This window comes from Synchiropus splendidus, chromosome 2 (assembly GCF_027744825.2).
Source record: "Synchiropus splendidus isolate RoL2022-P1 chromosome 2, RoL_Sspl_1.0, whole genome shotgun sequence".
Taxonomy (NCBI): Eukaryota; Metazoa; Chordata; class Actinopteri; order Syngnathiformes; family Callionymidae; genus Synchiropus; species Synchiropus splendidus.
The window spans coordinates 20,568,992-20,584,544 of record NC_071335.1 but is presented as its reverse complement, the minus strand read 5'-3'; the positions used below and the strand labels follow the sequence as shown (position 1 = coordinate 20,584,544).

The window sequence follows — 15,553 nt, the reverse complement described above, 5'->3', positions numbered from 1 at the left end:
GTCTATAAAATTATTATTAAGTACACCTCTGCATAACATTGTATTCTTGTAAACATGAAAGAAAAGAAAAAAGAAAGTCATATAGATCAACTTACAATGAAGAATAACTCAACATTGTTTTTATCTGTAACTGAAAAGACTAAGTGCATCAATTTGACTGAAATTAAAAAAACAAAAATCATGAGTGGATTATGCTTCATTCCAGTACAGCAAAAAAGTATGCAAAAAAGCCCTCACATCCTTGTGTTGAGCTGCATGGCTTCTCGGGTAGATCCACTCTGCTCATTGCTCCCAGGCCTTTTTGTTTAATGCTGGAGTGGTAGCCGATCCAATGCATTTCCTTAGAGTTTCTGAATTAAATTTGGCAACTATATGAGTGTTCAAGGGCAACAGTGGTATCAGCTATTGTCATTGCACGGCAAAGGTTTGTTTACTCGGCATCTGATCGAATTGGCAAGCGGAAGTCGTAAATTATATCAGCTTACTGGTAATAAAAAAAAAGACAAAAAAAAAGGAGTAAACCATGAAGATAACTGCAGAGTGCCACCGACCTCTCGGCTTTTCAATATTGGGTTTGTATTACGACGCTGCTATGACAGACTGGCTCGAGGTCAGCAGCTGTGATATCCTGCAGACAAAATAGAGACTTTAAAAACATTCACTGCTGTAATTTCCTGGCGGTCTGGATCATTAATAACTTCATCAATAGCAAAATATATCTGCATGAAGATGTTCAGATGAACAATCATTTATTGTTGACTGTCTGATCTGGAGATACGTTATAGGTAGGAAACCTGGGAAGATCCACTTTTGACTTGGTCTTTGGAAATGTGTGCGATAGATATCGACGTGAGAAAGATGTTTGAATCTCAGGGACCGGACAGAATATGCTGCTTACTTTCACCTACAACTCACATTCTACATTTCCGCTGCCTCTTTCTCTGTTCACCCACACATCAGACAAAACTAGTTCAGAGACCAAACAAAAATCAGAAGCTGGAGAAATCCTGTCAAGGTCTGAGGACAGAGCTTCAGAAGCAAGTAACACATCTAAAAAAAAGACTTCAAACTTCACGTTGCTTCGAAAAAGAGTAAAAGGGTAACAGTAGTGGCACTGTGACAGTGATAAATGAGCGGCGCAGTAAAAAGAACAACATCACTGAATTAAAGACAAAAATTAATTTTTATAATTAATTTAAATGCGTTCACAAAGCTGTCGTTGATTTCACATCTACTTCCTCCAAACGCAGTCGAACCTTGCGTCGTGTGAGACTCCTTCATGGCCGAGTGAGACGAGGGCAAGTGAGATAAGGCTTTTATTTGAGGGGAGCGACTCCATTATCATGTAGGTTTTATGGAATCTATTTGCGCAAATCAGATCACAAGGGTTCTAAGAGCTAAGATTGTCACTGTTCATTTATATGCATATTTCACAGGGACAACAATCATGGCAGTTCATTCCACCATTCTTTATTTGGATATTTTCTCTGGTAAAAATGACAAGCTTCAGACAATTGTAAAACTCATTTGACACAGCTTAAGTTGTAATGTTACTTATCCATTTTGCCAAACGTTTGCCTTGAAAGAAGGCAGGAAAGCCGGGCGACCGTGGCCCTTGAAGCCAAAACAGATGAGTCAGCGTCAGCCATAACATCAAGCCCCAAGCTTTTTTTTTTTTTTCAATCATGTCAAAATGTTCCTTCTCCTTTTCTAATACAATACCTTTCTAATACAAAAGAGCACATTTTATTATTAATGATTCTAATCTAGGACTGACTCAGTGACTTGGTTAATGGGCCCTTGAGCAGACAAGTATAGACACACACAAAGTCTTTTCACAGGGTGTAAACAAACAAACCTCATCCCACAATGAGCAGCTCTGACCCTGCCCTGGTTACAACACAAAAGACACAGAGATTGTCAGCGGCGCATGGCCAGACAAAGATACACAAGAAGGAGAATGGTTAGACATGTTCACCCGTAACAAGTGGAACCAGTTAAGTCCTTCACAGGAAACTGAAAATGGCATGTATGAATGCTGGAAATAAAACATGTTATTAAGCACAAGTTTGTGCTTAATAACAATAACATAACATTGTTTATCGTTTAAATGTGACAAGGAGCCATCTTAACTTGACATTTTAGGTGAACACTAAGGCAAAGTCCTGTTTATATCCAGAGAAAGTCTCCAGAAAATAGACTGATGTTGTTTAAGTGGCCAAAAAGAATGGAGACAGAAGCAGTTTGAACAGAACAGAAGGGGTGCAGGAGCTGACTTGGAGCGAAGTGGGACATGATGCTTAGATTAGTTTAGATGGCCTTTATTTCCAGGGTATTTCGTGAACTCAGTCAGCGAAAAGCAATATATGCATGCACAAATGAATATTTATCGCTATTAGTATTATTGTTTGAGCCAGAAGTGACTTCTCTTTGTACATTTCAGCTTCAACAATAGACGCCCTCGGCCACTAGGGGGTACACTCGAGCTCTCTTGGCCAAGTTTTAGTTGGTTTCTTCATTTGTTTACACAATTCTTTGCTTCATACAAAGGAGAATCAGAAAAGCGAATGTCATCACAACACATTAGAATTGCGGTCCTTATTTTTGGCGATTTGTTTTTCGGCTTTGAAATTCAGTGTCATTTTGAAACTTGTGGAACACCTGAGTTTTACGCTCAACTTGTTTTACATTTGTTTGAGATTGTTATCATATTCAGCAATGTCAAATTCCACTGCCTAGATGATGTTGTAAGTCGTAGCCAACCTACACCACAGCTCCTTTCAAGAAGTCTTCCCATCTATGTGTGTTTGCGCTAATATTTGCTTTTAAATCATCAATTCCTTTTCAGCTGTCCCTGAAAACGCAACGTACCCGAATTGAAGGGCTGACCATCAGTTTGTAATCCCTGGATGTCCCGGTTCAACAGTCAGTGGCAGGATTCCACGGGTGACCAAGTGTTTGAGGCACACTTAAGTCAACAGCACCCAGTAAACATCACTGTGCACAAATGAAAGGTAAGAGGGGAAACGACCTCTCTGGCCTTTTACAGCTTCCCCAGCAGATTAGACCTTTATTGACAAAATTCCAGGTCGGCTTACCGGGCGCACGACCCGCCATCTCCAACGGGGCTGATTATTAAATACACTGTAACACACACACAAGAATACGACCGTCGCGCACACACAAGCCAGTGGAGGCCTGTTGTTAGGCGACACTGATGACGCGTGTTGAAGGGATAATCTCTCCAGCTGGACTCTCACCCACCAGGAAATGCAACCCCTGAGGCCACAAAGCTTTCTGGCTTTTCCAAACCCTAATAAAACTGATGTATCAGTCCAGAGAGAGCAGAGGTGCCCAGTGACCACAAAGGTAGCTCAGATAAATCGATGGTCCAATAAAAGGCTATACACTGATTAGCTTTATGCCAGTGTAAGAATGGCTATAATAATAATAATAATAATAATAATAATTATTATTATTATTATTATTATTATTATTATTATTTTAAAACCTAATTTGAAAAGATATGCAATGTAGCACGGTAGTTTACAAGGTAACTAGTCAGGAAAGTGACGTCATGTGAATATTATGTAAGTAAAAAGTATTCTGAATACTACGAATTTGCTATTATATATGTGTGTGTGTATATATATATATATATATATATATATATATATATATATATATATATATTTACATAATATTCACATGACCTCCCTTTCCAGTATATATATATATATATATATATATATATATATATATATATATATATATATATATATATATATATATATATATATATATATATATATATATATATATACATATATATGTTGCACAAACGCTCGTATTTGTGCAACGTTTCTGTCTTAGTTCACTGTGGTTCTGTTGCGCCATTCATGAATTGATAACCAATCAAATGCTTGAAGAGAGACTGCAATCGACCAATGACGCGGTTGAGCTTCACTTCTCAATCCTTCTTATTGGTTGGGCCCTTAATTGTCCCGCCCCATAAATAACCTGAGCTTGTTCACTGTGTTATTCACTTGAAAATGGAAAATCACAGAATAAGTCCGGCAAAATGTTCGAGACAATCTAATAGTAACGCCATGGAAATCCTACATTTGTCGACGTGCATTTGCATTTGATGGCAAACGTTCAAATATCTTGGCTTGTCTTCACTTTAAGTCTCGCTATTTACTGCAGTTTCTGTTCAGGCTGGTGAGAGGCAGTCGAGGCGCTGCTGTGTTGCTGTCATTCTAAACGGTTGTCATGTCGAAAATATAGATATATTGCACCAACTCTCGTCAACAACGAAGCATTTGCACCTTCTCTCGTCACTCAGCCAAACATTAAAATACCAATTTGAAAGCAAAATATTCATCCGATTCGAAGTGTCCAAAGTAACAAATATGTCCGTGGACTTCATGTCTATTGACTGACTGACCTCAGTGGATGGAGGAAGTGGCGGGTGTTCAGCTGTGTGTCAAGTAGAGAACGAAAACAAGAATCAATACAAACTGCATAAACGAAAGCAGGATGCGAGTGGAACATAATATATGGAGGCAAATCGGATTCTGAATCAGGAAATGCGAGAAAAGCGTGAATCAAATCAACTTGTCCATTCACGCATAAAATAAACAGACGTGGAGAATAACTTACAATCATAAATACCGTCGCAATACACGTGATAGCTGGAAGCTGAAAGGAAAACTCACAGGTGGTATCAACACAGCGGGTTTTATTCACGCTTCCAACTTCCAACAACCTGGATGGTGACCCGGCAACATAACAAGAGCGCCCCCAAGTTGTGACCCCAAATAATCCCATAACACATCATAACGTGTCTTCCCCCTCAAATCGTTCACTTCCAACTTCATTCCCAAAACCCATGTCCCCAAAACCACTATAAACACTTGGGTAAGTCTAAAACTTAATAAAGTAATAAAATAGTCATAAAATAGAATGGAACTTCAACGACTCACCCAAAACAAACAAAACAAAAACATGCCTCTTTAGGCTAAAGAATAAGAAAATAGCATGGCCCAAAACTTTTATCTCCTATTCCACTTTTTGAACATAGTCTTTCAGATACACTGGGGGATTCCTGCTCCTTTTTGGTCATGTCAAATGAAAGATGTTTAAAAGGACGAATTAAAAGTGCAGCTCTCTAAGGTGTATTTCTGCCATGTAGCCACTAGAGGTCACAACACTTCTGGATTCCGCCCCGAGTTAAAGCGAGTATCAGACGAAGTAAACAAAGTACAAGTCAAAGGTTTGCGCTAATGTGCGGTGAGAAGTTGAAAACAAGTACCACAGACCTGTTATGTTTTATCTATATTTTTTATTTTTAAAGTGGTCACATTCAAAGTCGGATTTCTTCATTATCATGTTGTTGTCATGGAAACTCAAACTCGAGGCTCAAAACCACGCCTGACAAAGAGGAGGGACTGGAAAACCACCCTTAAAGAACAGATGATTCCTGCGTGTTGGTCAAGATATTTTGGGCTGTAGGAGACGACAGGTGCACGGAGGAGAGAGAGACGATGAGCTGTGCGGTTCCTGAGAGGAGGCTCCGGAGTGACAAAGGTAGAAAGACTTGCCATGCAACTTTAAAGAGCCGGTCATTGTCAATGCAGATTACACTCATCTGCTCCAGGCCGCTCCTTTCTTCTTGGCCTCTGTGAAGTGGAATTGAGAGTTTCTGCTGCTGCTTGCTTCTCGTGAAATCACTGCACTTTGATGGCTCTTCATTTATTCCATGAAGTGACGTGGCCTTATTGGACATGTTGCACAATTCCAGTCAAAAGCCCATTAAACTGGGTGACTCTGTTTTCCTTCTTTCTTTCTTTCTTTTTTAAATTTATTTAATTAGACGCTGGTGGTTCCAGCAACTCCACCACTTCCTCCTCAGTTCTTTTGCTTTTTGGCCATGGACTTTCAATGAGAAGTTATGAAGAGGGCAATATGAAATGTGGGTGAGATTTCTGGCAAATTTAGTGACTCAATTGTGAGGATGCAAGACGACTTTTAACTAAGAAATTTGGTGTTACGACACCAAAATACGACTGTGAAATCGAAGCATGCATTCTGAAAACAATTATGATACAAATGCTATAAAATATATTTCAATTATTTTGATGGAGAGCAATAAAAATAAAAACAAACGTGAAATAAATAAAACTAAAGATAATTTACAAAAAAGCATTATTTAGAATTTAACAGAAAAATTAATGAATAAAAAAAGGCTTTAAGATGTGACAGAATAAAACATGTAACAAGTGAATGTGCGCATTACATTTTGTTTTAGAATTTCATATAAACTCCATACAAGCGATCAGTTTACTCGTCGGTATTGTTTTGTAGTCAAATAATGACCAGTGTGGTAAGTGGAGAAGCAGCGACGCATGTTGTGTCATGGTTTGGAGAGGGTCCATTATTTATTGATGACACTTTTGACATGAGCCTCACTTGCACTCCTCAAGCTGCAGGACAGCTGCAGTGCTCACCTATTGTTTGTCAGTATTTTCATGTCATTTATTCACATACACTTACTGGAGAAAATGTGCCATAAACCTAATCTCATCTATCTACTTTAGTTCAAGTTGAAGTCCAAATTTGAAAAGAACTGTGGGAAGTTGGACCTGAGAGTGACCTCACAGTCCTCACAAAGTCCCGAGATGAACTGAAAAAAAACTAAATACATTTAATTTAAACATTTGAACTGTGTTTGTTGATGCAAACAAAGATTTTATTCCAAAAGAATAAAAGCCCAATATGTCCCCTTTAACTCTTTCTGTATACCAAGGTTGTCTAGCTATCACAACCTTCTTGCACTTCAAAAACACTACCTTTGTTGAGTACTCCTTTGCCTGCTTGACTGTTCCAACTGTCATCCTCATTGTCATCACAGTGAACGACAGACAACAATAAGACTTTCCTCTTAAATATGCTTCAATCCGCCTTTACACTTCTCTCTGAACATTTTTTGACCCGTCCTGTTCCTCACGTCTTGTGGAGGTTTCTCAACAACCCCCAGAGTCATTCAAACTCTCCCTCCTCTCGACCCAGCCGCCCCTCTGTCCGATGGCGTCTACCTGATGGCGGCAGCAGCATTCCAACATCTGCGCAGAGAAAAACCCGTCACCCATCAGGTGCTGCATTATGGGAAGAAGTCGGACACACAACTCCCTGAGAGCGGAGACAAGACATCGCAGCGGCAAGCCTTTCAACTGGCATTCAACACCATCAAATGTGAGTCCAGGTCAGCTGGAGAACTTAAAGCTCATCCGTCCACTTTCTATGACCACAAGCACTTGGAACACCATTATCCTGACACTAACCTGTGCAGCCGCTCCCCGATTCTCTGCTTTATCTCTGGAATGAACCGAGGCGCTGCAGCCATTTGATTTGTTGTTCTGAATAGAAGCTACAACTGCAGAGTCAAACATTTAACATGAAGTTCCCTGATGTGATGACTTGAGCAGGTGGCGCATGTACTGCGATAAGAAAATCACCTTCACAGGCTCCTCGTCCTTTGAATCCTACGCCTCAGAACTTTACTGTAATTTCAAATCCATCATCCAAAACAGAGCTCCTGAGCAATGGCTCCTCTATCAGCGAATAGGCGTCAGCATATCTGGAATTTTCTCACGTCTTCTTGCTCAAACTAATATGTTTTGCGGAATACAAATTGTTAGCGGAGGCGAGTTGGTAAGACTTTCCACCAAGAGACAAAAACTGATGTCTAGACATTTTTCATCCCTCGCCCACCTTTCCCAGAACAAATGGGCCCAAACTGCTTCATTACTCTTGATTTCACTTGTGTTCAATAACCATATTTAATCAACTGACACGTAAACAAACCAAAACCTCGCGAAATGTGATCCTCACAAAGATACTTGATGCAAATTGCTGACATTCATGTACTGTCATGAATAAAATTCTGAATAAAATAAATGTAATAAAACAATGTCTAAATATCATAAATGAAAATCATACTTTTTTAAAAATATTTTTATAATAATTTACAACTTGTTCTGATTAACTTTAAAAACTTATTCAATGTTGACTAATATTTATTCGACTAGTATTGCTGTCATGAATACTAATTTCAATCTGATGAATTAAGTTGTTTCTGTTCTACAATCGATTGGTTGATCCATGTTCCAGATATTTGGTTTGAATTGCCAGCATTTGATTCCTATTGTGGTCCTGACAGACCAAGAGCTGCTGGAGTACATCATGATGGACAGCAGCTTCCTCACCTCACAACATCTTGTAAGTTTCATTTTCTGATTTACCTCAGCGAACACGTCGGAGCTGGGGTGGGTTTTCAGCCGCGGGCCGGGGCCCGGAGCCGGCAGGTTAGTGTTTTATCAATGTGACTGGTGGTCACAAATATATGTTTTGGTCCTTTCAGTATGGAGGACTGGATGAGCACTCGGTCCTTTCATGTGGACGAGACTGGCTCCTACAGAATAAACAGCACTGCAGTGAGACTCATTGAATAGAAGTGAAATGCAAGACAGGCCTGTGGAAAAGGGACCCTTTATTCACAGCCTTTATTTACTGTCATGTTCTATTTACAGCTCCTCTTTAACAAACTGCTCCTGGCTCTGTAACCTAAAGGTAGGGTACATGATCTCTAAAATTAAACAATCTGCAGTTTGAATTCAAAGTCCAAACCCTCATTTCTTGAGACCCTCCCTTGAACTCACGCCTCCAGAGCAGCACACTGTTTCTCTTGAATGAAGTTTGAATTGGGTCAGTTAGAATCACCTGAAATGTTTAGCTGTTTCTCCACTACTGTACGTTTCACAGACGATCAGTGACTGTTTGCTTTTGTGATACGGTTTTCTGGAAGAGCATTGAATTCATTGGTTGTAATCGGAGTGTGAATGAGCTGTCATGGAGTTTGGTCAAGAAACAAAATCACCCATCCAACCTTTTCTGTATGTTTTTATAATGAACTGGACCAAACATGGAAAGTTCGCAAGGTCATGACAGATTTTTCTTCGGTTTTGGTTTTCATTTAGTTGTGATTTTTTGTCTTTTTAAATACAATTAGTTTTAATTTGTTTTTAGAGTGCGTTGTTTTTGTTAACCTTTTCTTGAAAAATGTTTTGTTTCAGTTTACTTTTTATTGGCTTTAGTGTCAGTTTTAGTTCTTTGGTTTTTTTTCCCCTTCAATATCGGGTATTGGAACAAGATTGAAGATTGAAATAGGTCACAGAAGAGTCAGTAATAAAAACTCAACAGAAGACATCATGTAAAAACTTTGACGCCAATGACTGACTATGATCTTCAGCCCAGTGAGTCGCTGCCTTTGGCCATGGTGATGCTGTTCGACTTTCAGGAGCGGAAGTTCACACTTCGACCTACAAAAGACTTGACGGAACTGAGCCAAGAAGTGCGAGCTCTGGAGCACAGCTTACATAAGTGAGGACCGAATGATAGTGTGTAAGAGGAAATCCGTCATGTTGATGAAATCATTTTAGGTGGAAGATCAAGCTGGCGGCGTCTCTGGCCCGCTACCGAATCAAGCGAAACCTCCAGAGTGTTTCTCTGTTTCTCCCGGATCCTGTGAGAGCCAAGCAGCAGCGGATGAAGCTGCTGCCGTGCTACGCCTGGGTGAACACGCTCAAGTCCAGGTGATTGGAACCAAGGCTCAGGAAAGTCAGCATAAATACTGACCGCTCTCTCTACAGCGTGGAGGAAGTGTGTGCGGAGCTGCAGCGTGACGGACTGTGTGAGGTCAAGAGTGTGTCTGAAGTGGCAGAATCAACATTCTGCAGAGACCACTTGTGTCCTGATACACTCGTCTTCTCCCAAAGTACGATCAGTCGTCTGGAGCAAAGTGATCTGACAGCCACACACAGACTCAACATACAGGTAAGATTCCAGAGTCCAAAGGAATCATTTTGGATTTTCAATTTGGTTTATATTAATAATTTGATTGTTATTTGACTTTATTTATGCACAATATTTTAAATATTAATGTGTCAATTTTCTTTGAAGATGCAAATTATTATTTATTTCATTTATTTTTTTTATTTATTTAGACAATGGCACTTTTCTTCTAGCTTTTACAGCAGATTTTTTTGTCATGTATTACATTGACTGCAGATAAATGGCTATATTTAAAATGTGATTTTAAGGTATTTTCTCCTGTCAAATTAATTAAACAATTTTGAGAGATTAACTGGAATCAAAGGGTTGAAATATTGAACTTTGAAAATGAGTCAGTTTGCTTTGCTGAGGTTTTTAAGTAACACCCACCAGGAGCGGAGTGTGTGCGTGGCCGTCAGCGTCTTACGCCCCCTGCTGTATGATTGTGGCGACGTCATGGTGGCCGGCTGTTTCTCGGCCATGACCGCAGCTCACGTCGCCGTGGCTGCCGCCGCTCGCTGTGGTCGTGCGCTGGTGAGCGCGGCAGACCACACAGCGGCGCAGCTGACGGAGCTGCACGAGCTGCTCGCCCTGATGGACGTCAAAAGTGAGACGCGCATCGCACGCTGTGTGTGTGACTCCGAACTGCTGACGCTGTCGCTCGTGCTCCACGCAGACCTGAGAGTGGTGTCCGAGGCTTTCTTGGCTCTGGATGAGTGGGACAGCGCCGCCCAGCGCTTGAAGGTCATCGTCGTGCTTCCTCGCTGCTCCACCTCCGCCCTGAGTGACCCCGTGTCCACCATCCACAGCGAACATGGAGGTACGGCTCTGGAGTTGACCCGGTCTGCTCAGATTTAAGAGACAGCTCTGCTCCCTAGACTGGGACCTTTTGACTCACTTATGTGGAAGTTCAGTGTCGCAGAGTAAACTCCAAACCCTGACCTCACAGCAAGCTCGACTGCTTGCACACTCTCTAACCTGTGAGTCAACACAACACACACACACACACACATACACGTTTGTCTTTCTATCTTAGTGAGGACCGTCATTGACATACATTGACATAACCCTTTCCCCTGCCTCTCCCCCTGAACCTAACCATCTAAAACAAATGGCTCAACTTAAGCTTTACTCTGAACCAAACTAAAACCCAATCATAACAACCTGGGTGTTTTTTGTAGTTTTAACCCTCAGAATGAGTCTTGACAAAGTGAGGACCGTCCTCACTTTACAAAAATGTCCTCACTCTGTTTAAAAAAACATTTTTTTTTAAAAATAAATTATTAAAAAGACATACAGGTTCTCACGAAGATAGAAGTACAAGAACACACACACACATCCTCTCTTGACCTTTCCTTCTGTTCTTTTCTAGTCCCAAAAGTCCAGACGGTGGTCTACTGCACACGTTCAATCTATCCTGAGGAAAATGAACAACTGGTGAAGAGAGTGTTGGAGAAAACACACACTCACTCTAAACTACTGCCCTTCAGGTGAGTCACACACACACCTTTGAAAAACACATCAGAGAATTCGGGGCCTCCGTTTGGGACCGCAAACAACATGGCGACCACTGGACAAGAGGAAGGTAGAGGCTATGAAGACTTATATTCCCGACTCAGCGTTACTGAGGCAGAATTTATAACGGCTGATCAGAACTTCTGGACTTAAAATTCTGGATGTTGTGATGAAAAGCAACAACATTTGGGTGCATTAATGCGCCGAAGATGAGTTGATGCTGCATTGCCTCTGCATTTTACGAGAGCTGTCGCTGCTTCTCTCAGGGTTAATGGGCCCATTTTCCCTGACGACTCGCTGTCAGGAGACGCGGAGGATTCCAAGTTCTTCAGACTGGAGGCCTCTCAGTTCACCAACGGCTGCTTTGTGGCGCGACTGTCCAGACAGGTGAGCCACTGGCAGTGACAAGGACTGCTTGTTTTGCTGACTCTGCATATATTTTTTTTATTGGTTTTGGATCACAATATTTCTATATATCTTTACGTTATTTCTTTTAACAATAAAAACAGCACATTCAGCAATTTTGACTGCTCAAGCCTTTCAAAATACATGTCATAAAGACCTTGTTTAATCCACTCGAAATGATGGTGCAGGCGGATCCCACCAAAGTGGAGACGGTTCAGGACGTCCTGGCAAGGGCAGCAGCCAAAGGCCTCCTGGGAGGAATCCTCCCTGAACAAGCTAACGCAGGCACAAAGAGCAAAAACAAAAAGAGCAGTGTCCCCTCGGCAACCGGGGGACCAGAGCTCCTCATTGGTCTGGACGGAGATGCAGAGGCAGGACCTCGGTTGCCACAGTCAGATCAGGATGAGGACAAAGATGAGGAAGAGACGGAAGGGAATAAAGGAGGAAAGGGAAAGAAGAAGAAGAAGAAGGGGAGAAAGAGAAAAGTCAAAAAGAACTCAAAACAAAGCAGCTCGCAGCTTGAGCCTAAAACTCTGAAGAAGAAACCAGCAAAGAAAAATGCTCCGACGAGCAAAAAGAGCAAAGGCAAAGCACGGAAGATTCCTCGCCTGACGCTGTCACTCATCTCTTCAGCGAAAGCTTCCATCCCAGTCTCTAGTGTAACACAGCAGACTGAACCAGATAGAAAACCGCCTCCTCGTCCGACTGCCCCGAAAACTCCCTCAAAGCAGAGACAAAGCCCAGACAGGGGAGAAGGGACGGCCGCACAGCGAGTGTTGACGCCGGCGGATTTTGTGCTTCCACCCATTTCCTCCAGCACCTCCAGCTCGCTGAGCAGCTCCTCTCTGTCCAGGCCTCCATCATCAGCCAGGTCATCCAGACGTGCACTGAGGACCACTGCTTCCTCTTCGGTTACACTCCCGAGTCTGAGGAAGCTCGGGCAGTGAGTCTGCTCACGCCAGATGCATCCAGTAACATTCATTTTCATTTAACAAATAAAAAAACCCAATCGGAACATTTCCATGACCATTTATTCCCACGTTTAGTTACATTAGTAGTGTACAAATAAATGCCAACGTCCTGTTTAGTGCTAGTTGTCAGGTGGTGGGCAACTCATTTGAAAACTCTGTCCGCTTCCATTGTTTCCTTATGTTTCACTATTTTGCACTTTAGCCGTCTGCTAAATAGTATTTCATTTAAAGAAAAAAAGTGTTTCAAAACCATCAAAAATGAACGTGTGGTCTCAACCGCCAATATTCGGCAACTGACCGCATGAATTTTCCTCAAGAATGAGGGTAACGACACATTTATTGACCTTCACAATGACATCTAGTGTTTCATCTGCGTTCAGTCAAGAGTTCAGTTTTAACCAAAACTATGACCAGTCCATGCACACACTCATATCTCCAAGGCGTCATCAGAGAGTTTGTTGATCAGCTAAACTCTTCTCAGAATGGAAGTAGGTTTGCCTCAAACTGGATTCCAACTGTTGACCTCCCAGCATGCATCAGATTTGACTCGTATATAACAAGTCTTTTTTTTCCTTCAGTCAAATAATAAACATGCGCCAGACATTCATGTGCCAGTGCCAGCATTCGTTTGTGCCTGGTTACCATGGCGACAGGGAGGTTGTTACTCTGGCAGCCTCTTCTGTTTGAGGTTGTCGATGAGGGAGAGGACGCTGTGCTTCACACTGGCAGACACTCGACGGGACACTGAGTCGCTGTGGGGGGCCAGGTTGCAGGCTTTTTGGGAGAGTGGTCGAGCGACTAAACACTTCTGGTACCGCAGCTGAGGAAAACAGAGAGAGAGAAGCAGGGCGTGTAAAAGAATGTGTGTGTGAGAGAGTGAGATAAAGGTTAGTCAATAACTCGAATCTTTCTTCATCACTTTTACAGCCACAAGCCCAAGCTGAAGTGATTTGCCTTGGACAACGTGAGATGAACTTAACTGACTAAATATATGGCTGCGATATATTTTGTTTATACAATGAGATTCGAAGCTGTGAGCGTGTGATCACCGCTGTCCCGTCGCCTACTAACAAGCTCATGCAGTTGCAGCTGCTTGAAAAGACGAGGATATCAAATAACATTGAAGAAGATGTGGCTTGACAATGAAAAGTGGTGTTTTTATTGGCTTTTCTGATGACTTCCAGATGTGTTATGACAGCAGCAGCATGACTGGAGCAGGTGGTGGAGCAGGTGCAACCATCTGACCAGACCCATCAAAACATAACAAGACATTTGTTTGTTGTTTTTGTCTCAGACACGGTTTAGTGGCACAAAGAAAATGTGTGCTGGCTTAATTTGGACATAGATGGGTCGATGGGTGGATGGATGGATGATACACTAACAAATGGAAAGATGGACAAATACAGAAATGGATGGATGGATGAAGGTAGAAAAAAGCTGGATGGATGATGGAAGAAAAAACAGATGCATACACGAAGGGCTGGTTGATGCTGGATGTATGGATGGATGAAGCAGAATAAAGATGGAGGATGATGGAAAGAAAACAGATGCATGCATGGATGGACTGATTGATGCTGGATGGATGGATCGATGAGGGTAGAATAAAGATGGATGGATGGATGGATGATGGATGGATGGATGAAGGTAGTCTGAAGATGGATGGATGATAGAAGAAAAAACAGACGCATGCATGGGTGGACTGGTTGATGCTGGATGGATGGATGGATGGTTGGATGACAGACGCAGAGATACAAGGTCAGTCACAAACAGGAAATTAAGTGCTGCTGGTGAGTAACTACTCGCAGTACTTCCTCACTGAATGTGACACAAAGAAGCCAGTGGGGCACTGAATGAAAATGAAAATTCCTGGAACTCACCATACGCTGCCTGCACTGCCTCCGACACCCCCCCCCCCCATGTCAGAAGACGTGACAGTCGAAGTGCTGACCGCCAGCGTCCATGATGGAACCGAACGTGTGCACATTGTGTCCCACTCCCATGAAGGTTAGGAATCGCACTCGACACTCCACCAGAGCTTCCTCCTCAGCCTGGCTGATCACATGACCACCATCAGTCTGCAGAAGACTTGGGCCATGTGATGAACCCGTTCTGAACCCATCAGCTGATGAGCAAGCTTTGGTTCCTTCTCATCAAACATAACAGAGAGAAGATGTAGTGGAGTTTGCCACAGCGAACAGGTGGACGTGTCAGACAGGTGGGATGAGTCAAGCAGCGCCTTTCCTTCTCTGGACTGATGAATGAAACACAGGTTTATTTATTATTATAACACTCCACAGATGACATTCAACATTTTTTAGTGGTTGCTCCCTGATTTCAGAAGACCCATCTTTATAAATGTTTTAAAATCTTTCATTTGTTTTTTAACTTGTTCGTGGGTTCATTGAGCCAATGCAGTGGGTGTGGTGTAATATTTTGGGTGTTAAAATCACTTACCATAAAATTCTTTATAAATGAAGCTAAGAAAGAAAAAAAAATGGTTGCCATGTGAACTAAAAGTGTAATGCTCTAGCGAACCACGCGGGGGCACTGCGGCTCACATGCACTGTCCGCACATGGAGGAGTTAGTTTTATGTAAGTTCAAGCCAAGATGATCAAAGGAATTAAAGAGCTGTTATGAATGTGACACTGTTGAAAAAGGTTGTCCAGACATGACAGTAAAGCATTAGTGACGGCCGCTCTGGAAGTGTCGTCACCCTTCAGAGTGAGACCTCTTTCTTTACACTTAACCATTCCTCGGTGTGACTCCTGTA

At 42.0% G+C, this 15,553-nt stretch overlaps 1 protein-coding gene and 1 long non-coding RNA gene across 4 annotated transcripts; one reads left to right on the top strand and one right to left on the bottom strand.

The window, feature by feature from the left end:
- The first annotated feature begins 5,476 nt into the window (after nt 1-5,476).
- On the top strand, nt 5,477-12,779 carry LOC128754527 (putative methyltransferase NSUN7). 3 transcript variants are annotated; one of them, XM_053857217.1, is made up of 12 exons: nt 5,477-5,589; nt 7,072-7,254; nt 8,222-8,280; nt 9,311-9,441; nt 9,501-9,653; nt 9,711-9,894; nt 10,285-10,498; nt 10,568-10,711; nt 10,770-10,871; nt 11,264-11,381; nt 11,673-11,793; nt 12,000-12,779. In XM_053857217.1, the coding sequence occupies exons 1-12, from the start codon at nt 5,547-5,549 to the stop codon at nt 12,756-12,758; spliced, it is 2,211 nt and encodes a 736-aa protein (XP_053713192.1). In that variant the 5' UTR covers nt 5,477-5,546; the 3' UTR covers nt 12,759-12,779. The 3 variants fall into 3 exon arrangements, with proteins under 3 accessions (XP_053713192.1, XP_053713193.1, XP_053713194.1); XM_053857218.1 differs by having other exon boundaries at nt 5,514-5,589; nt 7,040-7,254; XM_053857219.1 differs by lacking the exons at nt 5,477-5,589; nt 7,072-7,254; nt 8,222-8,280 and adding an exon at nt 8,556-8,631.
- A 117-nt stretch (nt 12,780-12,896) lies between these two features.
- Nucleotides 12,897-15,317, bottom strand: LOC128754728 (uncharacterized). Its single transcript, XR_008413964.1, has 3 exons — nt 15,237-15,317; nt 14,660-15,033; nt 12,897-13,602 (listed from the first exon to the last, which is right to left on the bottom strand). It is a non-coding gene; the product is annotated as an uncharacterized LOC128754728 (long non-coding RNA).
- Nucleotides 15,318-15,553: the final 236 nt, after the last annotated feature.